We start from the raw sequence: 17,087 nt of genomic DNA on the forward strand, positions 1-17,087 counted from the left end.
CTTTATATAGCATGTATATTTCAGTCAACTTTAATGTCTCTACCCAGTACATCCTAAAAGTTAGACACTTTTTATCAGAAACAGATAGTTAAATTGGACAGCCTTTTCCATTATAGATAGTCATCTTTTGGATTAAAATTCATAGCCATTCCCACAAAATTTAACCAAGTTCTTCAGCCCTGCTTAAGACAGACCTGTTGCTGTCAGAAGCCTGAAATACGGCTCTTACCAGATTAGAGGTATTTTATAGACCTTAAACAACCCTCGCAGTTGTTGCGCGGAGCCTTGCTGACTTGCCGAGCACCGGTCTTGGTTGCAAGTGGAGCATGTGTGTAACTGTGCAGAAACAAGGGCAGGCTGCTGACTCTTCATTTGGTAATTGCACCTATTAGCCCCTGGTAAATGCTCATTTTGGCAGATGCTCGTGTGTGTCATAGTTCATCCTGATGACATTTGAATTCATAACTAGTCACTTGATGAGGAGACTGAGGAGACTTTTTTTTTTTTTTTAAACTAAAGGGGTGATGAGGGAGTGTGGTTAATCAGCCAGTTCCAAAGTGATATTTTAGCAGGACACGAGCACTTTGTGTATGATAAATATTTGAACTGATGAACGTGATGCCTTTTTTTTTTTTTTTAATGCTGTAGTGTACTGTTTTATTTCCCATCATTACATTTGGGCAACCAAATAATTTGAGAAAAGCTGTGCAGATGGACATAAAAATCTGCTCAAGTTGATCAAATCTTGAATAGCTTTCACCTTCAAAGACTTTTCCTTTAATTCTTTGAAAATTTCTAGAGAAGTGAGTTCTGCTGGAGTTAAGTCAGAGATCCCACCTGCTGCTGAGAGGCATCCTAGTGGCTAGCCCGTCTGCTGTGGCCTCAGACCTTTGCTGCTGCTGTTGTACTTTGAGGCACTATGTTCCCATAGTTGGGGTCTGCACAGCTTCTGAGGACATTCGTGCCACAGTTCTGCTTGTTAGGTGGTTCTTCTTATGTTTGCTTTCCAATAGGTCTCACTTGGATCTTTTCACTAGACAGAATAAACAAATATAAAATTATTTGCCCTTAGATAGAATAAGCATTATAGTCCAGTTCATCACCATATATTTTTATGACAAAATATGAAAGATACTTTCCCTCACACAGTAATGATGTGTATAAACGTCTACAGCCTATTAAAGCCTCAAATATTGAACTGAGCTTCTGTTTACTAGGGGTGACAGCTATTGGGGGAGGGGGTTGTTTTTTTTAATTATTCTATGGTTAAATTGGGGAAGGTGTAATGGTACAGAGCTAGCTAGGTAAATATTTGCTGGTACCTTATAATATTATCTTACTCTGTCTAACAGCAAACATGAGGTCGGAAGAGCCAGTCCCATTACATGAAGAATTTATTTACTGTTGTGGAGCTGCTACGCATGTCTTAAAGTGCGGGCCCTGGAAGGATCTCTCAAAAGATGAAAGTAAAAATCTACCAAGGCTGCTATTCATGATTATTCCTGGTAAGTGTTTTTTTGTGTGTTTTTGTTTGTTTGTTTTTAAGAAGTCTAGAAATGTGATGAAGTGGAATGGGAATGCTCGATTTTAATGTGTTTAAAAAAAAAATCACTAGCTAAATTGTAGAATTTGGCAGATAGGTATGCCTAGAAACTGATAGCCTTGTAATGGTGTAATTTCTTTGTTATATTTGATTACAACTGTTATCCGTACCAGTGCCTTAAGTTAATAAAGCTGAGAAATTAGGATGTCTCATTTGTTTACTGCGTGATGTTTGTTCACTGACAGCATCACTTTTTTTTTTTTCTTGGTCTCTTTCCCTTTATCTCTTGCACATTAAAGTGGTCCTGCGACGTCAGCCTTGTATGCCTACTCGAAGATGAAAGTTGCAATATTTAAGAGACTGTTAGATACAGTAATTTTTTTTAAGTATAGGGAATGATTATTAACTTAAATTTTTGCACTTGAATGTCTATGATAAGCCTCTTTAAATAAATGAGTGTCATATATGTCTCAGTTACATTTAAAGTTTGTCATCTTAAAATGAAAGTTTTACACTTTCTTATACTCTAAGTTGAAATTAATGGGGAAATCCTCAATTCATTGAAGTCGGTAGGAGTTCTGCTATTAGCAAAAGTAGGCTTGAGCCTAGCCAAAGCACAGATACTGAGACTATTTCACTGGTTTAGTAGAGTTTGTAGATTTCTAATGCTTCCGTTCTGGTTCGATGCATTTCCTGCAAAACACTTCTGTGGAGACTTCACATGATATATTAACTAGATGGATATCCAGAAATAGACATCAGGGCAATGTTCAGAGTGCTTCTGTTTGTTTGTGTGTGGTCCGGAACCTTTAGAAAACGGCTGATTTGTGTTTTTACTCTTATTTTCAGAATTATGTTGGTAACAAGTTGGAAGCTCTCTGTTTTGAGAAGACAATTTAAAAAACTCAACAACAACACAACCCTTAGTCTGCTAAGAAACTGAGTTAGGAAATAATGAATGATGGTGAGGGTACTTTCTGGTAGGCAGTAACCAAATAGAGTAGCTGAGGCCTCTTGGCTTTCCCTCCAGCATTTAACAACCATTTAGGTTAAGGGACTAGGAACAGGAGATTATTGTTGCTAGCATAAACCAGAAAGCAGAAAATCAAAGAACTTTTTACATGTAAAAGTAATAAGTTGAATGACACTATTGTGGACACTGTTTTATTTACAGTGCTTGTTATCGTCTAGCAATTACAGATTGACCACAGAACGACCAAGATGTCATTTTAACCCTTCATTTAGTGATTATATAATAAGTAGGTTTTTATTGCTCTTGAGGTGATCATTATATATATTTTTTGACTTGCAGTGCAAATATTGACTGAGGATAAGCTGATATCAATGTTTTCTTTAAGGAGTAATAAATATTGATGTTCAGGAAAGCAAGGGTGTGCTTATGAGTATGCTGACAGAAGGAGAGAGATTTTTTCCCAAGGTACTGCTCAACACATTGTTTCCCTTTCTTTCAGATCTTGTGCATTTTCCTTTTTCTTTTCTGCTCTGATCTGTCTTGTCATACCAGCTCCCTCCTTAATCCTTCTTTCCTATTCACCTCTTCCTTTTGCTCCTGAACAGTTTGTATTTTAATTGTGATTGGCTTCTTGCCCTTGCAGTGTTAGCAAGGGTAATACTGAGGCAGGTCCTGCTCTCTCAAATTCTAGACGTGTTTTTATTTGTGTTCAAGATTTTCTTCCCCACTGAGAGCTAAAAGCTTTTCTTTTAAAGAAAAAGATTTCTGCCTCCAGGAGCTGGATTTGCAAGAACAAAAGAAAGCCCCACCAAATAGTATGTGATGCATAAAATCAATAAAAAACTAGTTAAAAACTAGTTTTTGGCAACATTGCCCTAAAATCTGAAATGCCTATAGCTTTCTAGTACAACTGCAAATACTTCCTTTAATGTCATTTTCCCCTTGAAATTGCAGTAATGACCTGGGGTTGTGTTCCTGAAGGGCCTGCCTTCCACTCCAGTATCCTTGCCTGCCACCTTAGGTTCGCTTTGGCATATGATGAATTAGGCAAGATTTTATTCTGTCCCAAGAGAGCATCTTTATGTGGCCTGAACATCACTGAAGGAAGAAATCCTAAAAGCTACCGAAGCAGGCAGAGCATTTGACTTGACTTCTAACTTGTTTGACTTGTTAGTACTCAAAACCACTCAAAGAGGGTATATGTTGAAGTTTGGAAAAGCTACTGCTATTATTCTGAAGAAAGCTTCTGTTAGTTACCCCATGTAATAGTGCTGGTTTTATTTCTGCTTCCTTGTCTTTTCTGCTTTTTCCCCACTTGCAATTTGTTGAAGGTTCTAGTTRTGTTGCTTCACACTAAGTCATTTTAGGAGAGAGGCTGCATCTTGTATGTTTGTGTGGTTCCTCTTCCTGATCAGGAAGAACTGAAATAGCACTGGCAACAATAAATAAATGGAAAGTGTTAGGAAAAGAATTTACAGCATTAAATTGTATACCTGGGAACCACATTTCTCTTTTATGCTTTCCTCTGTTTATTCCCTAACAATGTGTAAACACAAAGAAGCTTTTTAACGCTTCTGACAATCTGACTAGGATCTTTAAGGGTTTTTCCCCCCCTCCCTCTTTTTGTATTTTTCCTGTCCTGTAAAAGAAATGTTTCATTTACTGGCATGCTTTTGGGAAAAATCATATCCTGTCTGACATACCTTACCTACAAAAATAAAGTGTATCTAGTAATATATATTATTGCTAGTTGATATTTAATTTTGAAACTGGATCAAGAGAGTTGGCTTTTTATTTTTTAAGGTACTTACCTAGAATGACTTGGTTTAAGCTTTTTGTTCTTATATGTGTTACTGTGAGATGACTGCCAAGTCCCTTACAGTTGCAATGTTGCAGTTTCTTATTAGAAGAGCAAACCTAAACCCCCTGTTACCTCAAAAATGTGGTGAGGATAAAAGCATGATGTTGCAGTTTCCATTGTAGATATCAAAATTCATGAGTGAATCAAGTCAAACATAAGACCTAAGCTCCTTGCTTTGACTTGCAGGGAGTTAACTGGAAACTGGCATAAAATAATGCAATTTTGCTTCTCATAAATCAAATGCTGGTGCCTCTCACTTTCTTTTTTCTGCTTTGGTGTATGCCTCATTTCTAGCCTTTAGGGAAGACTGTTATTGGCTAGACACATAAAATGCAGCCCTGGGAGAGATCTGGACAGATGACCCCATCTGGCAACATATTGTTATACCTAAACTGTAAGAATTAGATAGCATTCCCCTCATGCTTTTGTGACTTCCCGAGTATGAAATGCGGAGCCCTTTTGGAGTCCAGCAATTTTCACGCTTGAAAGGCATGTATTGCTAGTCATGGTTCTTTGTGAAATGAAGGAAAGAAGGGCAAAAGGATAGCTCCATACGGGTCGGTGGCAGAAGAATCCAGGCTAGGACAACTCTCCCTCAAAACGGAGAGTATGGGCAGCCAAGTAATCACTGGTCTGAACTGAGCATGGTTAGTCCTACTGTACATGATGGATTGTTCTGCTTATTAAAGTGACCTGGTACATGCTTTTCCACTCTTAAGGAAATTCAAGCATATGATTTTCTTTGCTTGTAATCAGATGATACAGTGGTGCTGGGGAGGGTCGAATATAGAACGGAAAGGTAATAAAAGTCTCCCCTCCTGCAGGAATCTAACTGTTGCAAAAGATTTGAGAATATATTCTGCGTCTTTGTGTCCTTTTCACTGTTTAGTCAAATTTTTTCATAATGGGGGAGATTTCTTTTTGCTCTTGTTTATAAAAACAAAAAAAAGTGATGGGGCGGGGAGGAGGAAGCTGTCTCCAAAACTTTCTTTGACTCGGAAACTGATGGCAAAATTTCTATTGACTTTAAATGAGGCAGGATGCTGCCTCCCAAGAACTGATAGCTAACTATGCCTGATGCAACTAAAATACAGGAAGTTCAGTGGAGTTTAATCTCATTTAGTTACAGCAAGCAAACATTTTTATATATGCCTGTCTCTATATACATTTATAGTAAAATTTTACAGTTAAAGTATGCTTAACATGTACTTTTTTGCTCGGTAACCTTTTTTTCCCCTGTGTAAGCAAAATCTGTGTGTTAGGAGTAGTATTGTGTTTACTGAATTAATTACTGTGTAAAAGGCATGATTTGTCCTCAGTCCTGAATACATGTATATACTTGTCTATCTTTACTAATACGAATTCTTTTCTGTTAAAACCAATGAGATTTACTTATGAGAGTAAAATTAAATGTATGCTAGTTGAAGAATCAGGTCCATGGTTTTCTGGAAATGTAAGCGTTATGGAAAGGACAGGTATTGCTTTTTTCCCCTTATGTCATAAAGGTTTATTTTTTTCCTTTTGCAATGTTTGCTAAGTGTAAAATTAGCAATGAAGTATAAAATCTACTACAGCAATATTTAACACTGCTTGGGTTCATTGGAAACCAGGATCCACAGAGCGTAATGGATTTTTTTTGTACTGTTTTAAGAGTATCTGTCTATTTGTGTCTGTGTATTTGTGAAACATTTAACTTTGTAAATAAATACAGTACAAATTTTAAAACCACTGTGCTGTTTAGCTAAACCATCACAAAGTTTTTCTTGCATTTCATTGTGGGAGTACATTGCCATACCATCCTTCCAGACATCATAACTTTTGCTTCTATTGCTGTAAAGTGTGCAATTTTGTTATATGCAGTCTTGTACTCAGGAAACTTAGTTCACGGTTGATAATGTGTAATGTAAATAACTTTTATTTGTGGTAAAGCATGCTACATGAGTTTAGCTCATTAATATAGAGAAATATTTTCAAAATTCAGTTCTTTGGCATGCATGCAGAGTACTCCCTATGCTTGCCAAGTTTTTTGATCTGCCTGCTTGCAGTTTGATTGCAGCTGGGTTATTGGATCATTATACTGTTTTACCAACTCATGCAGTGACTTGGTGTTTCAGTCCTCATAGACTTTAAACACACACTTTTTAAGTACAAAGATTTAATCTTATGAGCTAATCTTCCAAGTCAAGAGTTGCTTATGGCTTCCTGCACAACTGAAACTTGTAGGGCACTGCAGCTGTCTTTTGGGACTTGGATTCTCGTCTTCTCCTAGGAGTAGTTACATGTACTTCAGCAGAACTACTGTCACAAAGACTACTCAGCTATCTTTCAACAGTGAAAATACTGCAAACAATTTACCCAGATTATGAAAAGTGTCTTTAATGTGTTTTCCCTTGAAGTGAGACTTCCTGCTTGCTTTAAAGTCTTCGAAGTTCTGTTTTTGACTATAATGTAGGGACTCTGAAAAATTTTTGACACATTATCTGGCTTTTTTTTCCACCTGCTGTTTTGATTTTTACCAATCATCTGCATCAGCATATGCACAAGAAAAGCTGAATCACCGTGTAATAATATTTTGCATTAAAACTAATTTCATAGCCCTGAAGCTGAATTCCTTTGTGTTTTGTTTTGTTTTTTCCTCCCACTAAAACAGCTTTTCCTGAAATTACCTCTGCTGAGCAGTCGTTGGAATGAATAGTTCTTCAGAGGTCTACTGAAGGAACTACTACCACCACTAAGACTCAGGGGTTTGCTTATTAATAGAAGGTTTTGTTGCCTGATTCTACAAAGCACACAAAGCATGCATTTACTGTAATTCTTTCTTAAGTAAGACTTTAGGGTATGCTTTAATTTAAACAAAATTCATGTGCTTAAATGTGCTTGTTGATATGTAACCTGTATGTTGTAACTACTCATCAGCAAGGACTGCATTGGATCTAATAAGGGGTCGTAGTATCAGCAAATTGGGTTGCAGTATCTAGCTTCTGCATACCTTGACCAGAATGTAATCTAGAATCCTGTATGTCGAATGTTGGTATCTAATGCATGAGCAAACCAACAAGAAGAAAAAAGAGCAGAACTGTGCGTGTGAAGCGTAATCTGATTTTGGAGTAGAGACCATTTGAGTCACTTGAGGAAGGTTCCCCCATCCTCTTAGACTCTAGTTTTTTAAACCAGGTGCCATCATTTCCTCCCCCAAGGCAGAGCAGTATTCACCATTTGCTTTAAAATACAGCTGGAGGAAGGAGGAACGCTACTGACAATGAACGGAGAGGGTAGGAGGAAATATGACTTTTTAACTCCTAGGCACAGGAGTTCTGGGTGGAGCATAAACTCCTTGGTGTTTGTGTGGTCAGTAGCCAGGGATGGGCACTGCCACASGGTGATCCTGCCTACGGAGGAGTCGGACTCATGGGCTGGCCTTCCAGGCTTCCTGTCCAGAAGGGACAGGGAGGGCCCTGTCCAGGCAGGGTGTGGTTTTGGGGTACCCTCAAAAGGTAGTATTAACATGTGGATGATCTTAGGTAAATACTTGAATAGATCTATCCACTGTTTCAAGAGCTGTAATTTAAGCTACCCTTTTTTATTTGACTTCACGGGCCCACTGCACGTTAAGTACCTTAACACTGAAATTACGTTTGAGTTGTCTGGTACCAAATAGAACTAAAAATTGATAAGGAATGAAATATGGTACTTAAACGTAGTATGGAAAGAGTATGCCAGAAGATGGAGCTATTTTAAAGATTAGAATAAATGTTATATTGTCTTGAAGTTTTTTGCTGTAATAGCCAGCTATACGATGTACTAGGCAGGCTTCAGGTATTGTCTGAATGCATATATAAGCATTGACTATTTCTCTACTGTATGTATATCAAATTTTTCTATATGGATGTGTATTTTCAATCATATTAACATTGTGCTCTATATATTTATCTTAACTGATCTCCATTAGTATAAGTTACAGGGAATTGCATGCACATTCCATTAGCTATGCTTATTTTCACCATACCTTTCCCAATAGAGCAGTGCTGCTATTACCAATCSTCAGCTGAGGAAATGAGATGGAGAGGAACAGGAATTTATGTGCTCAGAAATTAAGGTGATGTTATTTAATATACTTGGTGCAGGGAATCAACTGGAGAGCCTTGTCTTGGCTTCTTTGACAAGTCATGTGGAGAATTAAGTACCTCAGAATAGCAGTTACTCAAACTGGCACACTTCAGTTGTGTTCGGGGCTAATCAGCAGGAAACAGAGGAGAATGTCTTAGTCTTGCATCTAGAATTCTGTCCTGAAGGGAAATGTCTATATTCAAAGAACTGAGCAGGATCTCCTCTTGTGTGTGCACGTAGGGTGTGTTGTTGTGTTTTTTTTTTGTTTGTTTGTTTTTTTTGTCTCAGATAGCTATAGGTTAGGACTTGAAGCAACCACTTGATGCCTGAATGTATTACTTGCCTGCTGGGCTGCTCTTCAGGATGGCTCTGGGAAAGCTAGCTGGTGTACCTAAACCTGTCGAGGTCATCTTTTCCTATATCCCACCTGTCTATGTAATGATCTTGGGTGATAAACATCAAGCAGTCAGATCCTTCTTGGAAAGCTTCTACCATTCCTTGTTGTATTAGCAGGTGAGACTCTTAAGTAGTTGAACCTCCAGTTGGGTTTGGACAGTCTGTAAGGAGAGTGTGGGTGGCAGGACTGGGGTGTTGGCAGAGCTCTTGCTTTCAGGTAACTTTTAGAACAATCAGCTAAGCTTTAAAGCAGACTTGCTGAGTCTAAAGTAGTGTGGAAGTTGAAAACTGTTTGTAGAGTGTGTATTAAGACCCACCAGGCACTGGAAATCTAAGAGTCTAATGCTTGGAGCACTTAGAAAACTTCCTAAGGCCATATTTTCACAATCCAAAATGTTTGTCAACAATACTGGCATAACATATTCCTGTTCCCACCACGCTGTGCCACTCCACCCCTCAGCTATGCCAGAACAATAGTTTGAGAGATCATGCTGTGAATTAAATAAATACATACATTTATTTCTGGGGTCTTTTTTTTAAGCTGTAGCAGTTCCCTGTTTGGGTTCACAGCGTGGCCCCACAGAGTTGTGCTGGTGTAATTCAGGGGCTGGAGAGCCATGGTAAGGGGGTTGGAATGACAGTCGAGGAAGAAGGTGGGAGTTCCTTCAACTGGACTTACTGCAGAGCTTTCTGTTGTTAAATTATGGTGTCAGTCCGTAATGCACAGAGCATGTATGTGTGTTCATGTGCTCGGTCTTGAGACTTCTCTGGAAGGAGCTGGTACCCCAGCAGTCACACCAGGTGGTAGTGATTCACTGAGAATGCCCCTCCCTTGTGACTTCTGCTTTTGTTTACACACTGACTTCAGATGAAGCTACTAATTCTGTGGCTTTGACCCTGAGTTCTCAGATTTTGACATGGGGAATTTGTATTTCACATTGCTTTGACAACATTTTTTCCTGAATAAAAAGTTGACAGTGGGAAAGAAGGTTTTCTTACCTTCTGGTACCAGATATATGTGGTGAATCACAAACAATGAGAAGAGATGACACTAGATTTCATAGCTCATGTAGTGTAGTGATCTAGGTAAAATGGTCTATATAGAGAGAAAGTTAACATGTTTTTTCCCCTTCCCCACAATAACAGATCAATAAAGCAAATAAGGTGATAAGAACACAGCTTTATTTTACAGTGAGACATAAATACAGCAGAACACTTTGGATTGACATACTTGCATGGGATGTCTATTGCACATGACTATATTTTATCAATCTGTGCTGTTGAACAGGAGCAAAAACCATCAACCCCCTCACCTTTCTAATGCTTCCAAATCCMCTTCCTCCAGCTTTTCTAGACATTTATCACTAATGTGAATATTCATGCCCATGGACTTAATTATGTGGTCAGTCATTGTTTTCAGCTGCTCGTGTGATGTACTTTCTCAGATGACAATGCATATATGGTACTGTTAACTTTCTATCATTCTAACTTCACCCAGGCCATTTTGGCAGACCTCAATAGGTGGAGTTCCTAGTGGTTTGTGATGCTTTAACTTTCATGCGTAGATTATCTTGTCCGTTCATTATTTCTGCTTTCTGCTTTTTGTAAAATGAGAATAGTGAAATCTTCCTGTGTCTAGTGCTTGAGGATTTGTCGATGAGATGTGCTATTTGGACTTGACTCAAAGTTCCTATTTATTTCAATGAGCTAAATAGTTTGGCTTCTTGAGAAAATTATTCTTGGGAGATAATTCTGATAGGTATGTGCCTATTGGATTTCTACTTTTAATCCCCATAAAACTTTGAACACATCAGTCAGTATTAACAAAATCTTGCTGAGAGGAGGAGGACTCAAAGACATTAAAAAATAAGAGTTTGGATAGAAGATAGATACCCTGATAGAGTACTTTCTGAAGGAAAGGTATACAGCTATCCCATATGAGATATCAGAAAAATGTACTTTTTAGGATACTGGACTCCGTTATTTTTGTTGCTTATGGGCTACTTGTTTGTGAGTAATATTTTAAAATATGCTGACAGTTGTGCTTTGTTTACTGGGTCATCCCACGAGCTTCCATTGTCTTTAGAAAAGAAAAAAAAAAGTTTCATTAAAAATAAAAAACTTCCTCATGCAAAGAGGAGCCTATATGTCAGATCCAGGCTTGGAATATGCCACTTTTGTTGAATTTTCCAGTGCTCCAGAAGTACCTCTGATGGGGGTTTGGCACACTTGAGATTGTCATGTTTGAGGAGGCAGAGTAATGACAGGGTGGTTGAAGATCCAGCTGTGCTTGACAGTATTTCACTCTACTAAATCTGGGTGGCAGATGTTATAAATGAAGTGACTTACTGAAATTTCTCAATCTGTAGGCTTCTCTCAATGTCCTTTCCCTGTTAATGAGGTGCTCTTTTTATACTGGGAGAATTCTTTGGAAACAGCAGTCCTTTTGGCCAAACTGGGCCACACAGCATAATCAGGAAATAATCCCTCTCCTATAATATTCAAAGCTTGAATTGTCCTGAATTATGGAAATGTTATGTTCTAGGGTATGTAGTTTCATTTGCCTTTTAAAAAAAGGATAAATTTCTAATCATGTGAGGTCTGAAGCAGAAGGGAAGAAGGACCTGCTAAAGGAACTGTCTGTGAGGGAAATTCAGTTTTTCCTTGTGCATCATGTACAGGTAATTCAATTAAAATTTTTAAAGCAGTATATAATGTACTTCCTTCCTTCCTGCTGCTAGTGGAAATGCCTGAGCTGATGGGGATTTGTACTGATATTAAATACTTTGACCTAGTGATCTCTTTAAGGGTTACAAAAGGTCAGTCCTGTACCTCCTTTCAGGTCTAGTTAGCATGCAGACTCATTTACATCCAGATAGTAGTCCCTGTGCATCACTGAAGCTATATTGGAGATAAATTTGACCCATTACGTTCAATATCTAGGTTATGACAAAATAGCAGAGGTAGAAACTCAGTGAGTCATAGCTGTTGGTGTATCATTTTCTTGTACGTGTGTGCTGTAGAATTTCACACTGGTTTCCATTATTGAACAGTAATCTCCGGTCATTCTTGGTGGATTTAAAAACTCCCATAATAATAAATATGTGTTTACATAATGCCTTTCTACTGGAGACTGGTCAAATGTCCAGAACCTATAAGGTTCAGATCTTTAATATCTGTTATCACAGCCTTCTCTTGAGGCAGAGGCTCTTTGCAGTAGGTCTTAAATGACTAAACATCCATGCTTGTGAACAATGACATACTTCTCCTGTGTTTGTGAAGGATGAAACAGTGTTTGAGTTGAAAAAGACTTCACAGAACATCTGCTCAGGACCAGTACTAATATCCTTGTTACCAGTTCTTTTTCCTCAATCAAAAATGCAGTGGTGTTAACGCTAAGAATTTTTTTCTGAGTTTTGTGGATTAGTAGATCTTGGGTTTACTGCTTGGTTTATCATATGTTGTCTTACCATTTCTGAAAACTGATAACAAATACAAAATCACCTTAAACCGTTCCTTTCAAATGTTGCATTCTCTTGATGTTCTTTACTCACACAGTAAATTTTTTTCTTTCTGCAAAAGTTGCAGACATTTTCAGACTTTTTTCTGACATTAATTGTGTTCATGTTCTCTGTAGCTTTGTTTCCTGTTTATAAAATATTTTATATTAAAATCTATCTTGAAAATAAAAAAAACCCAAAGTCTCAAACCTATACTTTTCTTTTCTCGTGCCTCTGACCAATGGTACAGGGTAGACAAATCTCTAATACAGATTTGCAGTTGTAACTTTTGGTGCCTTTTGAATTTGTTTGCTGCCTACTTGTATATTATTCAAGAATGATAGAATCTGCAGACCTATTTATCTGCACGAAACAAATAATCTGTGGTTTTCTTATTTTTGAATTGTTGTTCTTCTCTTTGTCTTTCCTGCTGATGTTGTCTCATCAAGGTTTTGTTCTGTTACTCAGATGTGTTTCAGAAGCTTTKCTGTGAACCCATTTGACACCAAGTCCCATGTCCCTCTTCTGCACACTTCCTTTGTTCTGCAGTTTTCTTTCACAAGGAACTTGTTCTCTGTTGGTTCAATTCTGCTTCCACTGAAGTTGACTACAAATTTCCCACTGGGTCTCGCTGCAGCCTCTTCGTGAAGATCAGTCATAGTACCTCTTGGATCAGACAGACCAACCACATCTAGGAGTGTTAAAAACAGTTATATCTGTTTTTATCTGCATAAGCAGATACTTAAGATACTTTGCATATGCAGATGTGCACCAGGAGATCTAATTAAATGTTTTATCTTTTCATCTACTATGGAGAAAATGGAACTTTAATCTTAACTTTCTTCCAAGAACCAGTAATTATAGGAATTATGAAAAAAGTATTAATAAAGTTAAATTGTTTATGTATGTGTCTTACCTGGTTGAGACATTAGAGGGTAAATATTGAAATATATCTGTGAATTTCATGGTGCATTACACCATTGCAATACTACTTAACCACAGTCAAAGTCCAGCAGGTCTGCAGTGAGCAAAATCAGGATTTCAGACTTTAATCTGCCTAGATAGATGCTCTTAATCTTTCATATGAGAAAATAGGTATGTACTGTCCTGCTGGGAATTTTTGTTCACAATCCTCCAGCACAATTGTCACTTTGGTGCAAGCAACTGTCCTGTTAGTTTAGTTCAGGTTTATTAGGCTATCCATGGGGTCCCTTTAAAGGTGAACAAACCCACATTTGTCCTAAAGGTAGAACAGTATGAGATAGAGAACAGCAGGAAAGATGATTTGCTCTGTAAAATGTATTTAAAGAATGTGTATAATAAAATCTTATATGCAAGCTTGATAGCTCTATCAAGACTAAAACCTACATATATAAAGGGAAAAAATGAGATCTGTTCTTGGAAAAAACACTGTAATAAGCTATGTTACAGCAGGCACCTGGTTGAATCCTTCTGAGAGTCCCTGTTTTCACAATTCAAGCAAATATATTAAGTCTCTTTCCAGCCAAATTCATTATTCCAAAGTTACAGAGGATCAGACAGCAATTTAACATATGGTTCTGCATAAGGTCCTTGTAATTGTTTGCTCTTTGGCTGATGTTGCTTCTCTGGTGTACAGCCTATAAACAGAATACAGAACGACGAATTTCAGTCTGAGATGTGCAAACAGGTGAAAGTTTAATTGACATGAGTTTATCATGATCATTCAAATGCTATTTGACATGTTTCATTTGAAATTCCTTGACCCTACATGTCATGGAAACCTGCATGTTTCCTTTTAAGGCCTGATCCTCAGCTGCGGTGTCAGTTTCTGCAAGTTTTTCCCAAGGGTGAGAACATCATTGTGTCTTGTGCATGCTCCATTTAAATCCTCCTGACATCTGCGTGGGCTGCTTTCCRTTCATTAATGGAGGAGAGTTGCATCTTCTTCCATGGTGGTTGGTCAGAAGCCAAAGGCAGRTTAAGTTTCCTTGAGCAAGGAACTTGTCAATTAGGTTCTCCAAGTTGGAGCTGGAAGCTTTGGCAGCTCTGCGAAGAGGCAGTTAGTGTTATTGCCACAAAAATGATTTTTTTTTTGTGTGGTCCTGCTGTGCACCCCTGGATTTCAAGCTTGATTTATGGCTGCTTATTTAAAAAAAAAAAAAAAAAAAAGTCTGCATTTGGTTTTGTTGCAGCAGATTATCATGTAAATACTGTTGCATATGTACTTAATACTGAAACTGTGAATTATTTCTAAAATTACACTCATGGTAATTGCTGGCATATTTTCCAGTTCCTCAAAGTTCTCTGTAAGCCCACTGTTGGCTGGGTATTTCCCTTCTATTCATGTAGCTCCTTCTATTCTTTACGGTCCTGCTGAGGTCCCAAAGGAGACAGCAACTGTTAGAGCCAGGCATGAAGCACCACAGCTGAATGCCAGCTACTGCTGCTGCAGATGGTCAGACTTCTGGAGACGCGACTGAAGACCCTGGGGAATGCCTCACAGGACAGTGCACAAAACCCAACAGCTTGATTTGGAAGAAGGTGCAAGAAGCCTTGTAGTTAGCTGTTTTGGATGATTTAGCTACATGTAACTTTTTTTTTCCTTCATTCCCTTCCCCCCTTAGCCTTCACGGTATCCTGCTTAAATCCTTTTCCTTTTAGACATCCTGCCCAGAACTTCTAAGAATTATTTTCATTTTGTGCTTTAGTCTCTGTTTCATTTGATTAAGATACGTGTGTGTGTGTGTGTATATATATATATATGTATATACATATATGTGTGATCTACCCCTGTCGGGAATGGGGGGCGGTGATTCCTCTGTGTTTTCAGGTTAGAAAACAAGATACACATCAAGAGTTTCACAGTCGTGGTTCACACTGTATGTTCCTCAGTAAATCTGGGGTGGTTTTTTTACTGTAGGATTATCTCATACTAGTGTTCTCTCAATTAAAGTTTACATTTTACATTAATATTTTCTATTGCAGAAGAATTCACAGTGTTTGAGAACTTGTAAGCCACAAAAGCTGTCATTGCTCTGGGGATTATTTATGGTCTATGACTTTTTAATGAGCATTACATATATGTTTTGCATTAAGAATTAAGCAGTTAGATTGAATTGCATTGATGGCATACTGTATTTAAATTTGCATTTTCTGAGTGTAGATAACTTCTTTTTCTGGAAGTGCAGCAGCTCAGATACTAATATGTATTTCATTTTAAAATGGACTACGTTGGATCTTATGACACTTTTTAGAGGAAATTGTGTGAAATTAGGACAGAAGTTATTATGTATCAACAATATCCTGGGGCAAATGGTTATTTTGTACAAACTGTCATCTCTCCACTGCTGTCTTCATAAGAAAGAAGTGGTGGGTGTTTAAAATCTCAATTTAATGCAGGTAGCCCTAGCAAGAAACTATCTGAAAGTGAAAACTAGGCAAATTCATGTTAATAAGTAATGTTCCTATTTTTAACTGTGCGAGTGATTAGCCACTTGAACAGATCAGCAAAGGAAGAAACGGATTTTCATTTCTTAAGGTCTTCAGACTAAAAGCAGAACGACTTTGGGTTTCATGCAGAAAAACTGCATGAAATGGCTTGTGCTCTTTGGGAAAGAGCAGAGAAGATGAAAGGAGTTCTTTGGATAGTGAAATTTCAAAGTAAAATAAAGTGCCCCAGTGCATTCTAATTCACTGTAGATTCTTCATTGTCCATTTAACTTAATCTTCATGTGAAATGCTTAGAAATCTTTAGCAAATTAACACAATATACAATTTATTGTATTTGTCTTTGGTGTCTTTTTCCATTACATTCTCTACTTACAGCTATTGTTTAAAAGATTCCTGAACAATATAAATGTGCTTAATTTTAAACTGTGTTTGAGGGTAACTGCTTAAGATGTGCTTCTTGGTTCAGGTGACTCAGTGCAACTTGAGATTTGCTGCCGTGCATGAGTGATTCAGGTGCCCTGAGGTGCCTGAGGATTGTTCTGGTATTCAAATAACAGAAGTAGCCTGAAGGTTAACCTTGCGTTTACTTATGGTTTCCAGTTTTTGACAGTTGCTGAGTGAAAGAATATTGTCTCGTTGTGCTGGGAGGTCCTTAAAAAGCACAAAGCAGCACTGGGTTGGCTCAGAGCCTTTGTGATGAACCTGCTAGTTCTTTTCCTTTAAAAATAAAATAAAATTTTTGAATTGAACAATATTTTGATTGCAATAGACAAGCCCAAAATATTGTTGATCATAGACCACTGTGCATATTAAAATTCAAATAACTCCATTAGTTATTATTGTAATGGTAGGGGGGAAAAAATCCTTTTCCTTTTTTTGTTTGCTGTTTTGGCAGATAACAGCTAAATTAACACCATATAAAACAACTGAATTTGTAGAAATATGTTTGAGCTGTATTAGTAGGTAAGCATTCTCCACATACATATTGTAGAAACAGGCTTTTCAAGAACAGGGACTGTTACTCTGCATTCACTTAAGTCATTTCAAATCTGGAATAACTCCATTGAAATTGGAAGTTCAATAAGAAATGAATTCATAGGTGTTGATAATTTCTCTATAGAAATCTTTGCTTTTAAAACCTTTCTGTTATTTTCCTTTCCATTTGTGTCAGTGGTTCTTGGTCATGCCCCTTCAAGGCATTTTAAAGTATCAGTAGCAGCTCTAGCAGTTGACCCCTCAGAATCACAGAATGGTTGAGGTTGGAAGGGACCTCTG

General features: G+C 37.7%; 1 protein-coding gene across 1 annotated transcript in view; it reads left to right on the forward strand.

Annotated features, from left to right (window-relative positions):
* The first annotated feature begins 1,356 nt into the window (after positions 1-1,356).
* LDAH (lipid droplet associated hydrolase) overlaps positions 1,357-17,087 on the forward strand; it is a 116,096-nt gene continuing 100,365 nt past the window's right edge. The window contains exon 1 of the mRNA XM_026074628.1: positions 1,357-1,505. Within this exon, the coding sequence (XP_025930413.1) occupies positions 1,358-1,505 (148 nt within the window). The 5' untranslated portion in view covers position 1,357. The remainder of the gene's footprint in view (positions 1,506-17,087) is intronic.

This window comes from Apteryx rowi, unplaced genomic scaffold (assembly GCF_003343035.1).
Source record: "Apteryx rowi isolate R43461 unplaced genomic scaffold, aptRow1 scaffold_392, whole genome shotgun sequence".
NCBI classification, from domain to species: Eukaryota; Metazoa; Chordata; class Aves; order Apterygiformes; family Apterygidae; genus Apteryx; species Apteryx rowi.